Source organism: Chenopodium album, chromosome 25, assembly GCF_948465745.1.
Source record: "Chenopodium album chromosome 25, dcCheAlbu1.1, whole genome shotgun sequence".
NCBI classification, from domain to species: Eukaryota; Viridiplantae; Streptophyta; class Magnoliopsida; order Caryophyllales; family Amaranthaceae; genus Chenopodium; species Chenopodium album.
Window position 1 is genome coordinate 20546763 of NC_137858.1, and position 22981 is coordinate 20569743.

Genomic DNA, 22981 nt, shown 5'->3' on the forward strand with positions numbered 1-22981 from the left:
AAGGAAACTGGAACGTAAGAATAGGCCATATAGAGTGGAAGCCTGGGCATTAAACTACATTGAAGCATATCAATTAGTTACTGAGGCCTGGAAGGAAGAAGCAAGAGGATCGAGGATGTACTGCCTTCAACAAAAAATTAAAGCAACGAGGCGAAGCTTGAAATCCTGGTGTTTGAACTTCAGGGATGAACGCAAAGTGAACTGGGAAAAGATAAATGACTCTTTGGCAAAATTACAAGAATCGGACATGATAGAGGAGGAATGCATTCGGGAGAAGGATTTGAGAAGACATTTTAAGGAAGAGGTGAAGATTAAAAATTCTTTCTGGAAACAAAGAGCTCAGGGGAAATGGGAAAACCTAGGAGATAAACCAACTTCTTTTTTTTTTAGGGCTGTCAAGGGAAGGAAATTGAAGAATGAAATAAGAGTGCTGCAGCTTGATGATGATAATTGGTGTTCTGATCCTGATCAGATTAAACAGGAGTTTGTTAGGTTCTTTAAAACCATCTACTGTAAGGATGAAATGGAGGAGTCAAGGTCATTGGAGGGATTAAATGCATTATCTGGAGAATGGCTCCGTCACCTTCCTCAACTGTCAGATTCGCATATTGGCCACCTGAACAGAGACTTTTCAAGAGAGGAGGTAAAGAAGGCAGCGTTTGGTATGAAACCTTTGAAAGCCCCAGGTCCGGATGGATGCCCTCCAGTACTTTTCCAGAAATGCTGGGATATTATGGGGGAAGATTTATTTCAGGCGGTGAATAGCTTCTTCTCTGAGGGATATATTCTAAAAGAATGGAATAAGACGTTTATATGTCTAATCCCAAAAGAGGAGAATGCTAAGAAAGTGGATTTGTTCAGACCAATTGGGTTGTGCAACACAGTCTACAAGGTGATTGCGAAGTGCTTAGTTAATAGATTGAAGCCGATTTTGCAGGATTTAGTAGGAGAAAATCAGAATGCGTTTGTTCCAGGAAGGTTGATGAGCGATAGTGCACTAATAGGACATGAATTAATTCACTTTGTGAAAGGAAGGAAAAAGAAGGATGGGAATTTTGCAGGAGTAATGAAGGTGGATCTCAACAAAGCGTATGATAGGGTGAGCTGGGGCTTTATCATTGATGTTCTAAAAACCATGATGTTCCCAGAGAAATGGATAAAGTGGATAGAATAGTGTATTACAACTGTTAGTTACGCAGTCCTGGTGAATGGTGATCAGTCTGAGTGGTTCACTCCAAATGCAGGCTTGCGGCAGGGAGATCCTTTATCTCCTTACTTATTCATCCTTTGCATGGAAGTCCTTTCCCGAAGGCTATCCTGGCTCCAGCAGTAGGGAAGGATTAGTGGAATCAAGGCTGGCAGGAAGTGTCCAACTATTTCTCATCTTTTTTTCGCAGATGACGCCTTGATGTTCTTCAAGCTAAGTTTAGAAGTATGTGGAGAATTAAAATGCGCTCTGGACGAGTTCTGCGAGATCTCAGGTGAAATAGTTAGTGCAAAAAAATCCTTTGTTATGTTCAGCCCAAATACGCCATCAACCTTTGTGAAGATTTTTAGGAAATCACTTGGCATGTCGAGCAAAAGCTCTTTTGGAACATATCTGGGTTGCCCGATGGATGTGGATGGCAGGAACCTTTCCCAGTTTGATCAATTGGTAGAAAAATCTCAAAGAAATTACTCTCGTGGAAGTTCACATCGTTATCCCAAGCGGGAAGGTTATTACTGGTCAACTCAGTCTTAGTCGCCACGCTATGTCATATCTTGACCATTTTCTTGCTACCTAAAAAAATTCTGAGCAAAATTGGATCACTGTGTTTGAAATTCTTCTGGGCGGGGATGAAGGATAAAAGGCCAATATACTGGAAGCGAAGGGAGGTGCTGGAAAAGCATAAGGTGGAGGGGGGCTTAGGATTGAGGAATGTATTGAGGCTTAACCAGGCTATGATCCTTAAACAAGCATGGAGGGTACATAACAACAGGAGCAGCCTAGTAGGAAGACTCCTCACAGGAAGATATGGAGGTTCACCAATAGAAAGAGGAGTGGAGAATAGGGTTCCAAGTACATGCTCCTGGGCGTTTAGAGGAATGACAAAAACAGCAATTCTCATGAGGGAGGGCTTCTGGTACAAAATAGGGAAGGGTAACAGAGTGAGGCTTGAAGATCACAGGTGGACAAAAGCTGGATCTGTACATATGAAACCAAACGTTTCTGAGGCAGACATGAGAACTTTCAACAAAGTCTCTGACCTAATTTCTGAGAGAGGAGAATGGAAGATTGGGATTATCTAGAGACTCTTTCGTGCTGAGACAGTGAATCAAATCCTTTCCATTTCCCCGGCGTCGGGCTTGGAAGACAAGATTCTCTGGGGGGAAACACACAATGGAGGTTACACAGTTAAGTCGGGATACAGATGGCTACAGGGGCAGCACATGGAAGGGGGAGATGTCTGGTTCTGGAAAACTTACTGGAAACTAGGAGTCCCGCCAAAATGGTTACTGTTAGGATGGAAAATCATGAACAATGCGATCAGCTGTAGCGCAGAGCTTGCTAAAAGAGGAATAGGTGTCCCCACGAAATGCGTTCTGTGTGACAAAGAGCATGAAACATCAGATCACCTCTTCAGAGATTGTGAGACAGTTAAGAGGATTTGGGCTTGTAGTAGTCTGGGAATCAGGATTGATAAGGAGCTAATCGGAGTGGGTGCGTGGATGAAAAACTACCTAACCTATGCTTTCAAAAGAAAGGATGATATCCCACACTTCCCGGAAAGCTTCCTGGCCACCGTATGGTGTGTATGGAAACACAGGAATGAAGTCCTTTTCAAAAAGGACAGAGCTTCACCTGATCGGATCGTGAGTCTGATAGGAGATGCAATGGAAATATTATCAAGTGAAGCAAGGAAGAAAGTCCTGGTCAAAGACAACCACGACCCCCTGGAGCAGGATAATGGAGAGCTAAATTACTGGCATCGAGGCACGCCCATCCACCAGGAGGTTGCATTGGTTAAGGTTGATGGGGCATGGAAAAAGGCATCGGGGAGGCTTGACTCAGCAGGAATTGGGTGGGTCATCACAAGGGATGGTTCCCGGACTCAGAAAGGATGTAAGCGGGTGGTAAGTGGGTCGGCCTTGCAGAGTGAGCTACTAGCGATTAAAGAAGGAATAAGTAGAGCAAGCCTGCATTACAACCAAATCGAAATCAAAACGGACAACAAACTCTGTGTCGAAGTTATCAGGAAACCTTCACAAGCACCTAAAGAACTGCAGAGCTTGGCGTCGGATATCCAAAACATTTGCTCAAACCTCTCCTATTTTTGTTGTTGTTATGTTCCTAGGACTGCTACTTCTACAGCCCATGATCTGGCTATGCAGGCCAGGAAACAGGGCTAGATTTAGTAGTTAGGTTTCTCTTGTTTCCCAGCTGTCAAAAAAAAAATAAATAAATAAAAAGATTTGTAAGAACCCAAGGCCAGCCTCGTCTCGCTACTCACCCACCTTAGTTTATCTCTCCTGCTTTTTTACCATCGTATTTCCAGCCGACTAAAATGCTTCGACTTCGAATTAGCGCCACCCCTGGCACGGCGTTTCTGCAATCGTCTTCTATTTTTCACTCTTCTTCTTCCAATTCCAATTTATTCAACAAAGTAATCACTTCCAAAAACCTCCATTTTCGACGCTTCAATTTCTCTTCCCTTCGCTGCTTTTCTTCTTCGGCTATGGCTGCCACCCCTGTCGAACGTATCAAAGTTCAGAACCCTATTGTTGAAATGGATGGTAATTTTATTTATTTTTTTTTCAATCATGTTTTGTAATTGTAGATAATGATTACTTGATGATACTTGTTATTTTGATTGAATTTCAGGTGATGAAATGACGAGAATTATATGGAAATTGATCAAAGATAAGGTATGAAATCTCAATTTGCTGTCTTCTTACGGATATATGATTTTGCTGGCAGTTTCGTTTTGTTTACGTTGTTATTGAATTGACTTTCGCACTTTTTTCGGTTCATTTTTTCGTTCATGTATAATCTTAGAATTGTATTTCAATGAACAGCTTATTTTTCCATTTGTGGATTTGGATATTAAATACTATGATCTGGGAATTCTTAATCGCGACGCAACGGATGATAAGGTCACTGTGGAAAGTGCAGAAGCGACCCTCAAGTATGTGGCCATTGTTGTTGTAATTCTCGCAATCTCGAGTTTTTTAATGTCCAGGATGTATATGTTACTTGTATGGTTTTGACTGATGTTGCTGCTTGGGTGTAATTACAATACCCCCTCACTTTACACCATTAGGTTGAATGACTTGAAGCCATTGCTGAACATGCTTCTGACTTTAGAAATTTGTGTTTTGTGCTAAATTTGACTCAGAAAAAATGTACATTGAAATAATCCTATTATTATGAAATAAAATTGTTTTTAGTTCATATATTTCATAATAAACTAGTTTATAGAGTGTTGTTGGCCTTGTTGCTATTGGTATGTCAAATAAGATATTCATGTTAAATGATGTAGCATAAGAAAGAAGTTCGAGAATATAATCATGCCTATAGAAACAGAAAGATTAAGAAGATTCTGATAAGACTAATTAAGACATCATTTTGTACCTGAATAGTCAAACCATTGCTGAACATGCTTTTGACTTTGAAAATCTGTGTTTTGTGCTAAATTTGACTTGTTCGATATGGGAAGTGGTAAGACAAAATGTACATTGACATAATCCTATTAAGGCCTTGTTCACTTCACTTCATTTATTTTGAACTTAAATTGTTTTTATGTGTTAAACTAGATTAAACTATCAAATATTGTTTGCAACTGATTTTATTATTTTTGTTTTGACTTTGGCCTTGTTTGGTAAAGAGCTTTTTAAAGAGCTTTTAGCTTATTTTGCCCAGTTAGATGTTTGACAAATTAAAAAAGCTAATTTGGGTGTTTGGTAAATAGCTTATTAAAAAAGCTTTTTGAGCTTAAAAAACTCTTTTAGAAAAAGCTCATTATAAGATCTTTTAAAAATTAGCTTATTGAAAAATTAGCTTTTTGTCTCTTAAATACACTAAAACAGCTAACATTTAACAGCTATTTACCAAACACTTTTACACAATCGGCTAATTATAACTAGCTAGTCAAACCAACTAATACAATCAGCTATTCAAATCAACTAATACAATGAGCTATATCAATTAGCTACCATCAAATTACCAAAATAGGGCCTTTTTATGTTTGATTGAAGCTGAATTTTTCTGAATCATTTATGTATTTTGATTTATGAAGCTACTGATTCTTCTGATTGAATCTATTTTCTACTGATTTAAACTTATTTTTAATAGTCAAACTGATTTTTTTTCTTATTATTATTATTATTATTTACATATAATAACTTATTTTTACTGAATAATACTTTTTAAGGTGAAGTGAACAACGACTAACTGATATATGATATATGCTAATGGTTGGACCTCACAGAAGAACTTTTACGGGACTCGTTTTTTCGACCATGACACATCTCACCTACTCAGAGAAGGGGGGGGGGGGGGGGAGGGTGATGCAGGACAAGTAGGGATGGCAACGGGTCAGACTCTCGGAGCGGATTATGCTAAATCCGACTCCGATCCAACAGGAATTCGGAGGTTAAATCCGACTCCGACTCCGACTTCAATATCCGACCTCCGACTCCGATTCGACCCAACTCCGAGTTTTTTTTCATTATTCAATATACTTTGAGATGTTGGGCTATTTGGGCCTTTGCATCCCACACTCAATGCTACCATGACCCACACAAAAATCCACTATCTATTGGAGTCGGAGTCGGATAATCCGTCAAAGTCGGATATTTGTCGGAGTTGGATTTTTTTCTCGGATTTTTTGTAGGATCCGACTCCGTCCGACTCGGAGTCGGATTATTTTAATGGAGTCGAACTCGGATTACTTTTTTCTCGGACTCGGGGCGGATTATTTACCTCGGATCGGGGCAGAGTAGGGTCGGATCCGGATTGGATTGCCAGCCCTAAGGACAAGTGTGGAATATTATTCTGGGATTAGAGATATATACTTTCGTGCAACAGATATAGAGTAAGGCCCTGTTCTCTTCACCTTAAAAAAATAATATTAAATAAAAATAAGTTCAGTTCAGTAAAATCAATTTCAGTTAAAATAATTTTAGTTCAGTAAAAATAAGTTAAGTAAAATTCAGTTTTCTTAAAGAAGAATTATAATAGAAAATCAGTAAAAAAATAATTTCAGTTCAGTAAAATTAATTTCAGTTCAGTAAAAAATAATTTCAGTTCAGCAAAAATAATTTCAGTTCAGTAACCAAAAATTAAGGTGAAGAGAACGGGGCCTAATGTCCACAATGCAAAGAGGGAGGTTAAAGGTGAATGTGCCACCAAAAGATGTGTAATTATTATTAATTAGCCTTCTGGAAATGTTAGAAATAATGCTAGTTATACTAGTCATGCTCCATTTAATGCTCCACTATTAATCGACATCAAATTTATGATATTATGATTAAGTTCTGGTCATTTAAAGTTGACTTTCCTCGGCTTGAAATCAGATTTCAATCAGCTAATTTTTGTTGATAAATTGTTTCGAGATTTAGGGCTAAGTTTACTGTTCTTTGACATGGTTATTTTCTAAATATTTTAAACACTTTTTGTATATATATAGGAGGTTGAGGTTAATCTTATACATATCTCAAGGTCTGTGTGAAAGGCTGCTCATGTGTACCCCAATGACAATTTTATGTGTGCAGGTATAATGTTGCAATTAAATGTGCTACAATAACTCCTGGTTAGTTTTCTCATGGCTTTTGATTTTTCTGTCGCAAGGACATGTCACTCTGGGCTGTATATTTGTGATAAGATATGTGATAATTGTATTTCAGTAAGATTGATTATTAATTTCAGTGTTACTACAGCTTGTTTAAATGGTTTTCCTTGTTTCATGCAATCAAAGCGTTCACTTCCTGTGTCATTTAACTATGTAAGTAGTATATTGATTATTCCATGTTTGAAGCAATCATGTTTGGATCTAGTTGTAATGTTGTATGCTTGAACTATGAGCAGTTACATGTTGATGGTCCATAGATTCTTTTCTAGGAAGCTACGACACTTCTTTTATCAAAATGCATACTACTAAGACATTTATTAAAGGTTTCTTTGGAGCTTCATTGGTATAAAGGTAGGGACTTGAAGAAGTTCAGGATACCTCCCCTATGAACATACCAACTACAGAAATATAAAGATAAGAAATTCACAAACAAATTATGATTGGATGCTTGTAAAATTATAGTCATTAATATATGCCCTTTAGCACTTCTACTCGAGAATATTTTGTTACATCACTTTCTTGAAAATAACAATACTTCCTTCGTTCTCTAGTAATTGCAGCTTTTGGACTTTTACACCAATCACACTCCTCATTGGCCATCTTATCTGATTTATAAGTAAGAGCAATTGTAGTTGATATATACTTTCAAATTATCAATAATTTTACGGAAAGATAATCGTAATGTTATTGGTCATAGTTGTGCATTGGCAAGCGTGAAACTCCAAATACTACAATTATAAAAGAGTGGAGAATTTTTTTTTTTTTTTTCTTTATGAAATTTGTTATTTTTCAAATTCTGTAAAAATCGCTTTCTTTCTCCACATTCTTTCATGAATGCACATGATTCAAGAATTCAATAGAACTAACTACAGAAATATCAATACATAAGAAGATGAACTATGGTACAAGTCTTCTGGAGCTACATTACAGCGTCACTTCAAGTAATTTGAAGTTGATCAAAGATGACAGATCCAAGTAGGTGAATTACAAAATTTTTATAACCAAGCTAACAATCGCTCTTAGATTTCATTTACAACATCTCATCAACTCAACATCTCATTAACTTGGAGTCGAGTTATAAAGAAATTGCAATTGTCCATCTTAAGTGCTTTTAATAATTTGTTGCTTTTCCTATAAACAATACAAAGAAAGAGAAAAAAATAACCCTTGTGTTGTGGTTCTAACTGGCCCAAGCACACATAGACACTCTAGATGAAGAGTGAGATGTAGCATCCCATCTGCCATATAGGAAGAAATGATATGAGCTAAAAGTCTAGAATTTGATAAAACCTTCAATTACTTATGTGAACTTGCTTGAATTTGGAACCCTAAATCAATTGCCTGAATTCGATAAATCCCTAATTGCCGCATAGTGGGTACTACTAATATTCAATTCCTATCCCTGGCTTTATTGGCCATGGCCATTCTTGGTTAATTAACCCATTTTATCCTCGTTATTCCCACTTTTCCTCTGTGTTTTTTTTTTTTTTCCCCTTGCTGTTTCAATTTGCTCCAAACTGCCAATCATGCTCCTTATGATCTCTAATTTGTCTTTAGTTGTTCTTTCATTATAGGACTTTTTACTAAAGTGAAAATGGGATTTCTATTCTTCACCTATAAATGAAATGTTTTCAATATCCCTCCCACCTTGAAGAAATGTATAGGTAAGTACCATTTGCACTTTGAGATCCCTTTTCCATTCCTATCAGTAGTTAGTGTTGTTACCAGGATCTGTAATCATTACATCATTTACCGTGAGATCATCAAAATATTAATTGTATCACTTATCGGTATTTATAGAGTATTTACGAAGAATTTGCTGAAAATAATCATTTTGCAGTCTGCTTTAGAATATATATAATGATCTTGACTTTTGTTACCTAGATTTTTTTTCCCTTCACCTTAACTTCATAGAGATTTGCTGTACATGTATCCATCAAATAGTGTTCAATTCACGTTTTATTGATGTACTTTTAGAAGCTTCAAACAACCCAAATGGTGTCTTTTCTGTAGACAATTTCTTATGACAATCGACTTCAGATTATTGGAGTATAACCTTATGCTACAATTTTTCCTTTTTTATATTACTCCTATATATAAAATATATATATATATATATATATATATACATATACATATGTATATACATATATATATATACATATACATATGTATATACATATATATATATATATATGTATATGTATATGTGTATATATATATATATATATATATATATATATATGTATATATATATATATATATATATATATATATATATATATATATATATATATATATAATATTTAAAATGGATCAAACTTTGCTTTCAAAATTCATTCGACTCCTATGGCTTTCTTATGAGTACTATTATATGATTCCAATTTTGCTTTTCCCATTCGTTCTTACATATTCTTTCATGGTAGCTCTATATCTTTGAAGATTGTAAATTCAGTATAAATTATTCCTCCCCCCACTTCTTGACCCTATGTATATGCTTTATTTTCCTTTGTTGGTGCCCCTTATTTCATCTTGTTACGTCATTTTATCATTCATAATATACGTCCTATTATTTATCTTTTGACCAACTCTACTTAACCAAATACTATATATTGTGTAAAATGCACTAGGCATATACTTATAGTCGGATGGAGTAAGTGACATGATTTGTACATATTTGATTCTTTTGCTTTATAACAAGGGTGGCTTGTACAAAATGGACTGCATCCCTATTGAATTAGTTGCATTTTGAGTCTCTAGCGATGATGATTGTGTAATGTTTTACCTGGAGAATTTTAAGGTGGATTGGTGTATGAGCTGATTTGACTTCTCTTTCATGTTGTATAGAAGATGAGAAGCTGTCTTATTTTAGCAATAGTAGTAATTATCTCCTATTTTCTTAATTTGCATTCTAATTTAATGATGCATCTTCACTAAAAGCAAGTTTCTCGGTTTAAAGTTCATTTTAAAGCTCTTAAACCTCTGGACTAACACTATAGCATCTACCCTTCATATTCTATTTTAGCCTTTTCCACAAGGATTTAGGTTTTTCTTATTGGGTTAGTTTGTTTGTACTTTTCAAATACAAGTAATGTATAATTCCAACAACTTATCTTAATTTACTCTCATTGGTGGGAGGTTAGATAATTTTATGCTATTTCATGGGGACACTAAAATATACGTTGTCAAAGTTTCTCATTAACTCTAAACATTAAGATCACTTTAGATGCTTTGTTTTTTTTGAAACACTAAAACATCCAGCATCTTTCCCAAATTTGCTTTTTTGTTCTTTTTTATATAAAGTCTCTCTAGATCCTTAGTTCGCTTGCAAATCTTACATGGAACTATGGAAGCCATCTTTCTATCTTCACAGATAATGTGAATTAGGATGAGGTTACGTAATTTATGTCACATGTAGAAGATATTGTAGATGTTCAATTGTTTATGAGGCTATATGGCTAAGGAAAAGTCTTTTCAGACCTATGAGAATCTGCAATGAACCAGACTATCTAAGATATTAAAAGAATGAAACTCAAAGTAAATTGAGGGAAAGACAAGCTTTTGATTGATGATCAACTAAGGAATGATACAAAGTATCCAAAACAATGGCTTTAGGCCACAACTCTCCAAGTGCTCAATTACAAATTGCTCAATGCCCAAACTTTATCCTTAAGTTCCTATTAAATTACTACCCTTGATTGTTTACTGGCTATACAAGTACATGCCTTAATTGCTACATTTACTACTGCTTGTCTCTTTCCCTGGCTGCCAAATTAGTTGTTGCCTGCAACCCTCAAAGTGGTTGCTTGGTCTGGTGCTTCCTGCTTTTCTGGTAGTGGCTCAGCCCTTGTCTCTTATGGTTTCTTTGGGTTTGTCTCTTTTGGTGCCTGCACAGCCTGCAAGTGAAGGACAAGTGGCTTGCTGCTATTCATTACAGAATCTCAAGGAGAAGCTACTATATTTTGGGACAACAAATTAATAAATTCAGAAAAAGTCATTGCATTTATTTCAATTTGTACACTAAAAGGCTAAAATCAATCATATCTAAATTTAGTCTCTTAAGAGCCTTTCACCTAGGCTGTAGGATCCAATTGCTTCACAGCAAGTCATGCCTCAATGCCTCGTGTGTTCTCCTTTTGGTTAACTTAATTTTGTTTGTACATGATTTTGTACTGCTTGATCCCAGATTTATGATGGTTGTTTTTTAACAAGCTCTTAATTGGCTTTAGAAGAATATTTGGTTTTTTTTTTTTGGTGCTTTTATTATTAGTTGGAGGAGAAACTGGGAGGTGGGAGGGCTTGTGTTACATTTTTTTTTTTTAATTATTTTTTCCAATTTTAGAGGAAGTCACATTTCTGCTCTGCCAAAGGGCAAAATAAATATGATTGATATGAGAGAAAACCTTACTTCCAAATTATCTAACCAATTTGGCTTGCAGATGAAACCAGGGTCAAAGAATTTGGGCTGAAGTCCATGTGGAGAAGTCCCAATGGCACAATCAGAAACATATTGGATGGTCAGTAATCAAATTTATTACTAAATTTCTGCTACGTAGATATGCTGCAACTAGGCCTTGTTCTGTTGCAATGTAGATTTTGAGTTTGACTTTTGCTATTGCCTCCTATGTCAAATACTCTCATATGCCTCCTAGTTTTGAGTAGATGAAAAATTTTGTTGATGTAAAACATGCTTTGTTGTCTGTTGTTTGTTGCAACATTTGTCTTTTTTGTGATATGTTTTCCTTGACCTGGCAAACTGGTCATTCGGGTCTGGTTCGGGTCGGGTCAATTCAGGTCGGGTCAAGTTCGGGTCAGCAAATGTTTGGGTCGGTTTCGAGTCGATTCGGGTTTCGGGTCAGCACTTCGTGTCAAGTTCGGGTCAAGTCTGTTCGGGTTGGGTCAATATTTAGGGTCAATTTCGAGTTGGGTCAATTCGGGTCAAGTTTGTGTCGGGTCACCAAAATAAATTCACTTAAAAAAATAGTTGGAAAAATAAAGTAAAATGGTTAAAAAAAATTGAAAAAAAAATCGTGAGTACCTATTACTTAGAAAAGAAAGAAGCCCTAAAACAAGTAATTCATCATTTCATCCTATTCACTTATTATTCGGGTCAATTCGGGTTGGGTTGATTCGGGTCAATCAATTCGGGTTGAAATTGGGTCGGGTCACTTCGGGTTTCGGGTCATTTCGGGTCGGGTCATCGGGTCATGTTCGGGTCAACTCCATTCGGGTCGGGTTAGTACGGATCAATGATTTCGAGTCAACTTCGGGTTACGGGTCGGGTCAGGATTGCTAGGTCTGTTCTAGATAAATGTTACAAGTCTACCTATTTTGGTCAATGTTTAGTACTTAGAACATTAATTATTATTTACATACAGTATATTGATTTATATTTCACTAATAGTATTTTTAGATTTTTCTTAAAACTACATTCCACTTTCCTTGACTGCTTCTCTTGTTTTTCCAATCATGTTTGCCAAAGTTCCCTGTTTTGGCTACCTCTCTGAAAACTTCCCCGGCACCCTAGGTGGCAAATCTGAAACTGATTTGTTAGTGAGTTGGTGCTTGGCAAGGCAGTAGTCAGACTCAGCTTATTTATTGGGCCTCATGGGGGAGCTCCCTTTTCCCTATTTTTCTTTCTTTCCTGATCCTTTTCTTCTTTCTCTCTTCCCTTCTCTCTACACCCCCAGTTTCCTCTTTTCCCCCTTTTTCTTTCTTTCCTGATCCTTTTCTTCTTTCTCTCTACACCCCCAGTTTCCTTATTTAACCGCTCTTGTTTGTACATTTCTTTGGCATATGATTGGTTTTTAAGGCATTACTAACCATACTTTTTGTAGGGACTGTTTTCCGTGAGCCAATCTTGTGTAAGAACATTCCGAGGATTGTTTCTGGTATGTTTATTTGCCTTCCAAATCGTTCTTACCTCATGCTCTTTTGAATCATAACATTGTCATGTTCTTTGGCTTGTTTTGCAGGCTGGACAAAACCCATTTGTATTGGCAGACATGCTTTTGGTGATCAATATCGAGCCACTGATACACTCATCCCAGGCCCTGGAAAGCTTAAATTAGTATTTGGTATGAATTTAGACCCCTGTCTTCTCTTTAATTGTGTCTGCATTCTATAGTCAATTCTCAATAGGAAAGCAGCACAGGTGAATCACTGTCTACTGAATATACTATAATCCTTGATAAGTGGATTGTAATATCATGCAGTCCCAGAGGATGGAAAGAATAATGTGGAACTTGATGTGCACGACTTTAAAGGGCCTGGAGTCGCATTGGCAATGTATAACATTGATTCGGTATGTCTTATTTCTCTAGGCTTTACGTTGCACACAGAAAGAATGCAGTTCTACAAGTTACGTTTAACACTTTCTCCTTTGTTGTTTTCTTATTTTTGGTTTTTCAGTCAATTCGAGCTTTTGCTGATTCATCAATGGCGTTGGCCTTTGCAAAGAAGTGGCCACTTTACTTAAGTACCAAAAATACTATTCTCAAAAAGTATGATGGAAGGTAAAAAATAGCATACATACCTTTTCTTCTTGTATTTATAAATATTGATCTAAACATTGTGTAATGAAATATTTCTTAACTTTTTGGACTTTTAACAGGTTTAAAGATATATTTCAGGAGGTATATGAAGAGAAGTGGAAGCTGAAATTTGAAGAACACTCGATATGGTTAGTTGGAGTATGCAATGATTGTTAATTGTTTTGATTTTTTAATTTGTCTTGATGTCCGTTAAAGCATAAGTATTTCTCATCCAGGTATGAGCATCGCCTGATTGATGATATGGTTGCTTATGCATTAAAAAGTGAAGGTGGATATGTTTGGGCATGTAAGAACTATGATGGAGATGTCCAGAGTGATTTACTTGCACAAGGTGAGTATCCTGTATGTGAGGTAGATTTCTTATGACCTAAATGGTCTCGCGGGATATCTGATAATCAAGATTTCATCAAGAAACAAGCAGCTCTTTGTCTAGCCTCATGATTTGCTTGAGTGGCTTCGCTGAATATTTATAGATGTTAATATAACCTTATAAGTGTAATCTAGAAGCTGAACTCCTGAAACCTTAGCAGTGTACCTAACTCAATGTTGGAAATTGGGGTACAGGACCACAGTTTGCTACCTAGTTTTGTTAAGTTAAGCCAAAAATGTGCCTCACACGTATTAAATTGTCTTTATTTGGATTGCAGTTCATTAGTGAATTAGGAAACACTGAACCATAGGGTACAAGTACAAACTCCTTGTAGTGTAGACCTTTTTATTAGCATTTCTTTGAAAAGTCCCCCCCCCTCTCTCTCTCTCTCTCTCTCTCACACACACACACACACACACACAATAGACAGCATGCTAAAAAAGTTACAAGTTACTTGCTACAAAAGTGTATTGGATTGGAGTAAGAATTGGGTTCTTTAATTGTGAGATTTTAGCTGAACAACTGAGTTTTATCTGTAACCAACTCCGAGCCCCTGGCTTTATGGCAATCGTATTAACGTCACCTAACAGTAGAATGATTTTAATTGTTTTTATTCATACATATTTTTAATGTATGGAGGGCTTTGAGTTTTTGTGGATATTAGTTGCTGTTAGTAATCTTGGAATTCCATTTGAGTTGTTAATAAGATGTGATCTTTCACCAAATCAATTTCTAGATAATTTGATTGGCTTCATTTTTACCTGTTTGCAGGTTTCGGGTCTTTGGGTTTAATGACATCTGTACTGGTTGGTAAAATGTTGACCATTTTTATGTTCTGTATGTACCATGTATCCTGTTTGACAATTATTTTTCATGGCCACATTGCAGCTGTCTTCTGATGGTAAAACTTTAGAAGCAGAGGCTGCTCATGGGACCGTAACACGACACTTCCGGCTGCATCAGAAAGGTCAAGAAACAAGCACTAATAGTATTGCTTCTATATTTGCTTGGACACGTGGACTAGAGCATAGGTAAGCTATGTTTCCTCAGCTATATTTCCTAGTAAAATATGTTCAAAGATTTCAAACTCATACGAGTTAGTCTAGCATTCAAAAGGGAGCATTTGACTTCTAAGTTGTAGCCTTAAATTTCACTATATCTATGTTTTACCCTTGGGGTGTTTTAAATTGTGCTTCATTTTAAAAAAAAACTCTGTTTTTAAATCAACACCACCAATTGAACCCAACCACCGCCCCCTCCTTTGATGATTACCAATCCTTCCTTTTCATCTTTTCCCATCTCTCTCCACCGACCTCTCTAAATCTCTCTCTCTCCTTGTTTCCAATCACTTTTTGACGATCTAGGATCTACATTACTAACCGATGCGGGCATGCCCTTAACTGTTGTACAAATTTTCCCGCAATCAAGTAGATGGGAATGGGGGAAAGGAAGGGGCATTTGATTCAATGGAGAATGGGTAAAGTAGGGGAATCAGTTTTGGAGATCGGGAAAGGCAGGAGATTGCTATTTTCAACGGATGGAATAGAGGTAAGGAAAGGAGCTGCTGTTGTAGAAGAAAGGGTTAAAGGGAGAGAAAATGAGGGGCAAGATGACGGAAGAATGAGAGGCTGAGGGTGGGGTGTTGAAGATGAAAGAACTAGTGCTGGGTGATGTTTAGAGATTAAGTTCATTGGGTGGTGGTGCTGTTATGGTTAAAAAGCCTTGGCAGCCTTTTTCCAAATAAAACCAAATCTAACAACTAGCTTTACAGAAGGTTAATGGTGAGGATACAATTTAGACAACATGAAGGGTACAACTTGGAATTTGAAAAGGCTTGAGGGCAATAGGTAGAACAATTAGTAATTTTAATTTTACATTTATATTCTTTTGCATTCTCTTTACAGAGCAAAGCTTGATGAAAATCAGAATTTGCTGGACTTTGTTCAAAAATTGGAAAGGGCATGCATAGAGACCGTTGAATCAGGGAAAATGACCAAAGATCTGGCTTTGCTGGCTCATGGGCCAAAGTAAGTGCTGAATTATGTCCATCTAATTCCTGTTATGTTCTCTGCTGAAGTTCGTTTTTCCTGCAACTTCTTGTACATGCTTTCCTACATGGTGCAATGTCTGCTAAGTGCTAAACCTTCCATAATTTGGAGCCACTAGTGGCTGTTTACCTTCTCTTTAGACTAGTCAGCTCACTAGCTCGTGCCATTCTTTGTGCAGGGTTACTAGAGAAAACTACCTGAATACTGAAGACTTCATTGATGCAGTAGCGCAGAATCTTGTTGCAAATATTGGAGTATCATCACATTAGATAGTGCATTTTTGGTTGTGTGTAGCCGCTCATGCAATGAGGCCATAGCTGATCAGATTATGGTTCTTTGTGAAAACATTTAATTGCAACATGCTGTCATAATGTGAATTATAATTTTGGTTTTCTCCAAAAAAAAATTATAATTTTGGTTTAGTCATCCTCTTCTCTCATCTATCTTCTGATTGGCTGAAAGCCAACATAAAATGTAGAGAGAACTTTATATTAGATTCCTAGTATAGACCTAGTGTAATTCATCTTTGGAGAATATCATTTCTACTTGCTTGAGTCAAAAACACGAGGGAAGGGTATTCATGCATAGTTCAATCATATTGGGCTCTCAAAGAATGGGAACATAAGTAACAAAAACACCTAAGGTCTAACTGCTTAAGCTATACTTCATATCTTTCAGGGAACTTGATCGATACTGTTGAATAACATTGATAAGAACTAGATTACGATTGAACGGCATTGACAAGAACCAGATTATTACCTACAATTCCCAATAGTTGGATACGAAGCGATGCACAATATGGAATGTGGTAATTCTGGAAGATAAAAAATGAACCCAGAATATCATTATCAACTTTAACCAATTTTCCAGTTACATATGGGATAAGCCAATCCAATGGAGACTAGACAACCAAAATGGTGGTGGTGTACAACCATCCCGTCCAGCAGGAAACGTAAGAGCAGTAATGAACCCATTGAGGGCAGCATTCATGTTACAAAAGGACATCAAGTAAAAAGCCGTAACCGAAACTGAGCCTAGCAATTGTCAACCCAGGTGAAGTTAGCAGGTAAAGCCCTTTGAGAGTGTGGGGAAAGAGCAAACGAAATCTTACTGCTAGACCAAGTATTACTTGGAGGAAAATATATATATATATATATATATATGATTAGCAACCTCATTTTCTACTTACATTTCTTCTACGTAATACTCTGTATTTTGGTGACTAAAATAGTTATGTAGAATTGTATTTTGGAATTGGCTTCCTTTGTTCATGTTGCCAGAAATGCCAGTTTTATTTGATTTATTTAATTAGTTAAGGTATCCAATGTCAAAGAAAGCAAACAAAAAAGGTGGGAATGTGTTTTCTAATACAGTACGGAGTAATACAGTTTTGAGTTATATTCCTCTGAGTTTGCTGAACATTCCGTTGTCCGATTGTTTGTTTACTCGATATGTAATCTGCATGCTAAGCAATCTGCATGCTAAGCAATCTGCATTCTGCCGCCTCCCAGCTCTTATTCTTGCCAACTGTTTTCCCCTTTTCATATTAGACTTTACTCAATCAGACCGTTGTATTCTTGTCTCCAAAATAGAAATAATAATAATAAATATATATTGTGTTGCTTTATTCCTGGGTTAGAGGCCTTGATGTATGTGTTGACTTGACGGGGTCTTCACCTTTGACACTATCGGGGTTGTCTGACTTCATTCCTGGTTGTGTTGTGTTGGCGGCAGCTCAGCAGAAGCAGGACATTATGGGGCGCGTTGCAGGGCTATTGGCTATGGTTTTTTTTCCTTTTACCTTTTCCTCGTGGGGGAATTAGAGAAAGATGATATTGCGTTGCTGAAACGGGTTCAGGCGTTCGCTAAATCACAGGATATTGGTGCTCGTGCAGCTGCTCACATTTTCAGCAGGATCGGGTTCGCTATAGCGGCTAGAGGGGTGGGGGCTCAGATTGTATCTCAGCTCCCCACCAATTTCTTGTAAATTGATTGACTTTGTAGGTTTTTTATTTTGATAATAATAATATAAATACTCTATTAAATAATGGCTATATTTGCCTTGTACTGCACAAATTTAAAAAAAAAAAAGAAAAAGAAAGAAAGAATAAAAAAGCAGCCCCCTTATTTTTTTTAATGGTAAGGAGAAGGACAACCGAATCTCGACCCTCACGGTTTTTTTGATCCGATATTTGCGGATTAGACACTTTGAAAGTGAGGGTGAAAGGGTAAGGGATCCTACCCTCAAAATGCCTCTAGTAGGGATTGAACCCCCAACCTCAAGGTAAGCTTGGTATAAGCAGCCCCCTTATTACCTACTGAGTATGTAATGTGTGAAAAGCTTACTTCCTCAATTTATAAGTAATCTTTATATTATATTTTTGGGTAATTTCAAAACGATCTTTTTGTAACTTCATATACGGATTAATTTTACACTTAATTCATGTGAGGTAGACTCCATTATTTTTTTTTTTCAAATCTAATAAGAAGATTAGTTTTAACGTAACGGTGGTAGAGATTGAAAAAAATGTTACACTGTCGTTCAATTTTAATTACCTTGTAATTTAAAGAATTAATTTTAGAAGGCACATATTATTTTCTGTATTGTAACACATATGTAACATATCCCATCGCTTTCTGAAAGATTTTATTCATCTTTTATAATAAGATAGTCACGAGTATGACATATTTCTTAATTTGTAACCTAATTACTAATTTTGTAGATGTAGTACGAAATGAAGTAGAGAAAATGGGGAGATAAACAAATATGAAGATTTTACAAAAACTTTAGAAATCAGGAGAGTATCTTACCATTCAAAAGCACAGATTTTGAAAAAAAAAAAAAAAGAAAATACATGTTTGATTACCAAAATCTAACTTGTAATGACAAACCTTAAATTGGTGTTATTGCAACATTATGTTCGTTGAATGAAATGATTTTTGTTTGAGTGAACTTTGGTTTAGTTGAATGATACATGCATTTGACCTCAAATTAGCAGATGGGGCCACTTAATTATGGTATTGTTATCACTTGGTTAATGGGATAAACATGCTTTTTCATTGGATTGATCATGTTCATGTCTAATTAGTACATAATTTCTGTTGCAATTAGGTAGCATCTCTTTTCGAGCCTTGAATAAAGAAGACAAAAATTAAGTCAATGTGTCATGAGTTTTCTCACACAGAGGTAGCTTAATAATGACATTGGATTAAATTGTCTAATGAATCTTTTAGGGTTCTATACAATATACACTAATTATTTTCAAGTTTATATTCTCTTCGCCAAAAATGTGGGATGTCTGAATTTAGTTTTAACATTTTTCATTTGAACAAAGGGAGCTATCTCCCCGAATCAATAATGCTATATCATAATTCATAAATCAATTCTTTATGCATGACATGTGCTTTGGTTTAAAACTAATTCCGTGCATAGGGTTTAAGTGGACTCGGTTTTTAGCTTTATTTTTATTATAATCCTTGCAAGTATAAAACCGTTAATGGCGATGGAGATTTATCTTGAATAAAATCACTATTACCAATAGCAATTACATACATATAACATCGTCTGATAGCGTTAGTGATTCATATAAAACCTCTAGCTCTAATAGCGTTAGTGGTTCATATAAAACCTCTAGCTCTAATGGCATTAGCGGTTCTATATCTTGAAGAACCTCTAATTAAATGAATTAAGCTATGACTTTATTTTATATAAGCATTGTTTTATTGATTGAACCACTAATGACATTAGCGTGGTTTTTCAAATAATAAAACCGCTAATGTCATTTATATATGTATGTATGTATATATATATATATATATATATATACATACATATATGTATATGTATGTATATATGTATGTATGTATGTATATATAAATATATGTATATATGTATAAACGTGAGAAATTAATTTATATTTGGAAATCGCTTGAAGAAAGGTCAGGATTAAAAACTATATTACTAGCAACTCCATGCATCTTTCAAGAAATTTTTTTTTTATTTTTATTAATATATTTTTGCTGACATTAGTTGTATTGACATACATAGTAATTTGTATAATAAAGCAGAGTTTACAAAAATAAAGAAAATGAAAATCAGCACGATGTAGACCTTGACAACTACAACATTGCTTAGATATTGGAGGCCGGACCGCTGGAGGGAGTAATACATTGAGAATTTACTCCCTCCATCCCAAAAAGAACGACTCATTTAGTCAAAATTTTGTCCCAAAAAGAATGACCCATTTGCATTAAAACATCCACCAATTTGCTACAATATTTGTGCAAAATTAGCTTCCCCATATAAAAATTTGATTTTCCATGTTATTTTATTACTTTCTCTCTCTATTTTTTTACAAGCCCCATGTAAATTTATCTTTCCAATATACTTTTACTTCTTTTTACTTAACTTCCTTAATACTCGCGTAATCAACCCAAATGGGTCGTTCTTTTTGGGACGGAGGGAGTAATTTAACAAAACATGTTGATATTTTTAAATTTTTTTCCCCTTTATTTTGTTTGTTTTGTTAACGAGTAGAAAACTACGTAGTATATCCTATTTTTTTGAACGTTAAAAGGAGGGGTGATTAAATAATAATAATAATAATAGTTATTCGGCATTTACAATCATTCCTTAAGAAATCTAAACTCTCAATATAAGAATTAATCACCACTAAAGTAATGGCATCGCTTCTAAACTACTCCTTAATAATTTTAGATATCTTTGTATCGTTCTTGACGGAACTCCATTAATGTATAGTCGCAAAAGTGATAAAACTTGATTGGTCATCAAGATATGCAAATTTGCAAGGCGAGTCTTCTGAATCTGTACCCTATACCAACAGACCCGCAATTCCACAAATTTACAAGATAAATCTACCAAATTTGTAACCCTGCACACACTAAAAAAAAAAACAAATAATATTAAGCCCTACATGGATGGACTGACTATAATCACCACACTGATCATGATCTTTATTGGCTAAAAACATTAAGTTAAAGAAGAATTTGGGCTTACTATCAATAAAAATTGATGACAGCCCCTATGTTTTAATATGCTGGCTAAGTTTGAAGAGTGAGAACAGAGAAAATTTTATGGTTTTTGAAGAGAGAATATAAAACTATAGTATATAGGGAAAAATAGTTTCTTTTATTGTACAAAATCAGCGAAGCCAAATTTTCTTTTCTTTTCCCTACTTCCTTTTATATCTATCCTCACAATTTCACTTCGATCCTACTTTTAGGGTGCGTTCTATTCACCTGATTTTTATTTGAACTTATTTTAGTTATAAATTGAACTTGGGTAGCCTGATTAACCCTTATCTGAAATTATCTAAACTTATTTTTCCTGAATTTATCTTATCTGAACTTATTAACCCTGATAAGAAATTATCTGAACTTATTTTTCCTGAAATAAGTGAAAATAAGGTGAACAGAACAGAGCCTTAGTCTCTTTATAGTTTCTAAAGGAAAACTTTTTTTTTTTTGGTATTCTGCCCAATTTACCGTTGACCTAATTCAAATTCGGGGATTAATTCTGGATAGTTAGGTTCCACTTCCCTTTGATATTGTGATTTTTCTTTGAAATATTTATTTTTATATAAAAACTTTTTTTATTAAAAATATATTGTTTTGCATTAAACCAAATGGGACCTAAATGTTTACTTTTGTATCATGGAAAAGCTTTTGTAATGCAGTGGAGTATTTTCAGACTGTCAATTTAACAAAAAATGATTCTTTCGACTTTCATATTTACAACCAACAGAATTTTATTTCAACTGAAATGATCATATAAAGTATTTGGCCTTAAAGGTTTTTTTTTAATGGTAATTAGTCCTAAAATATACTTTGTATTTTGTAACAATACACTTGTTCGCGCTAGCTTTTAAGTAGCTTTTAATGGTGGAGGTAGCTTTTATGTGAGTGTTTGGCAAATTAGTGATTAGGGTAGCTTTTAATAGTGGAGGTAGATTCTATGAAAAGTTAGAAATATTAGCTATTAAAGTTCAGGTAGCTTTTGAGGTACCTGTTGAAAAATTAATCTATAATTTTAAAAATAATATATTGATTTTTATATGTAAAAACTAGTCAACTGCTACTTTACCGAATACTTATACCTAAATTATCTATCTTTACAGCTACCAACTTATTGATAGCTAACGGCTACTTACACAACTAACAACCACCTTCACAGGCTCACAGCTACAACTACAGCTACCTTCACACCTAAATTTTGCCGAACACGTTTCATGCTGCAATTAACTAATTATGACAATGCTATTTCTATTTTACCCAACATAAACTTTATCTATATGCATAGACTTTTTTTTTTTTTACATAATAGTGTACTCGTATGTATTGTATGTTCATTATACTATATCTTCCCGAGCAAACTAGGTTATTACTGATGCATGCAGTATATATACTCGTAAATTTCTTCAAAAAAAAATATACTCGATCGTAAATAAATGGAAAATCACATGCATGATCCAGTAATACAATCATAGGCAGTAGTATGATACTACTCCGTATAATTCATCAGCATGTACATAAATAATGTCAACCAAAACAACAAGCTTCTAAGAAGAATGAATGGCATAACCGAGGACAAATTCACCACAATAAAAAAAAAAGGAATAATTAAAGGACAAAAAAAAAGGTTACTAAATGGAATACTCTTGTTCTTCACGTAACACGTAGGAATAAAAGGCAAAAAAAATAATAAAAAAAAAAATAAAAAAAAATAAAATAAATAAATAAATAAAAGAGTTTGCTGTAGTGCACGAGAATAGAAAAGAACACAATCCCAGACACAAACACGCCCTCTTAAATCAGACATACGATTCCCATAATCACGTGGTCATGCGCTGTATTTCCCAACCAAAAAAAAAAAATGAAATGAAAATAAAAATGAGAATATAAACAAACTTTAGTTTAGCCAATTAAAACCGGGGGCCACAATGTGAGGGCAAAATGGTAAAAAGAGACATAAAACAGAGAAGTGAGCACATGGACATATCCAAAAGTGGAGTTGAGTGACATGAGGTGAGCTGTTAGAAAAGAAAGCCGTTGGCATGCACTTGTGTATAAAAAGATTGTGATGCTTGAGGTGAGAGAAAAGGGTAGTTTTGGAATAATAAAAATAGTGAACCAAAAGTTTTCTGTCCTTTTTTTTTACAA

The 22981-nt window shown here is 35.2% G+C and overlaps 3 protein-coding genes across 3 annotated transcripts; all 3 read left to right on the forward strand.

Annotated features, from left to right (window-relative positions):
* Positions 1-1836: 1836 nt before the first annotated feature.
* On the forward strand, positions 1837-2289 carry LOC145613861 (putative mitochondrial protein AtMg00310). The gene has a single exon (XM_081668902.1). The coding sequence runs from the start codon at positions 1837-1839 to the stop codon at positions 2287-2289; it is 453 nt and encodes a 150-aa protein (XP_081525028.1).
* A 141-nt stretch (positions 2290-2430) lies between these two features.
* On the forward strand, positions 2431-3390 carry LOC145613862 (uncharacterized). The gene has a single exon (XM_081668903.1). The coding sequence runs from the start codon at positions 2431-2433 to the stop codon at positions 3388-3390; it is 960 nt and encodes a 319-aa protein (XP_081525029.1).
* A 101-nt stretch (positions 3391-3491) lies between these two features.
* Positions 3492-16239, forward strand: LOC145613084 (isocitrate dehydrogenase [NADP]-like). The gene is made up of 15 exons (XM_081668139.1): positions 3492-3774; positions 3863-3906; positions 4057-4166; positions 6754-6791; positions 11270-11347; positions 12668-12721; positions 12806-12907; positions 13046-13134; positions 13242-13345; positions 13444-13512; positions 13600-13715; positions 14526-14560; positions 14643-14785; positions 15659-15781; positions 15981-16239. The coding sequence occupies exons 1-15, from the start codon at positions 3546-3548 to the stop codon at positions 16069-16071; spliced, it is 1425 nt and encodes a 474-aa protein (XP_081524265.1). The 5' UTR covers positions 3492-3545; the 3' UTR covers positions 16072-16239.
* Positions 16240-22981: the final 6742 nt, after the last annotated feature.

Bases quoted from the DNA above. Each gene is read 5' to 3' on its own strand.
- LOC145613862 (XM_081668903.1), top strand. From the start codon at position 2,431: ATGGAAGGGGGAGATGTCTGGTTCTGGAAAACTTACTGGAAACTAGGA.
- LOC145613861 (XM_081668902.1), top strand. From the start codon at position 1,837: ATGAAGGATAAAAGGCCAATATACTGGAAGCGAAGGGAGGTGCTGGAA.
- LOC145613084 (XM_081668139.1), top strand. From the start codon at position 3,546: ATGCTTCGACTTCGAATTAGCGCCACCCCTGGCACGGCGTTTCTGCAA. The intron at 3,775-3,862 runs GTAATTTTATTT...ATTGAATTTCAG, and splicing joins CCCTATTGTTGAAATGGATG to GTGATGAAATGACGAGAATT. The intron at 15,782-15,980 runs GTAAGTGCTGAA...TTCTTTGTGCAG, and splicing joins TTGCTGGCTCATGGGCCAAA to GGTTACTAGAGAAAACTACC.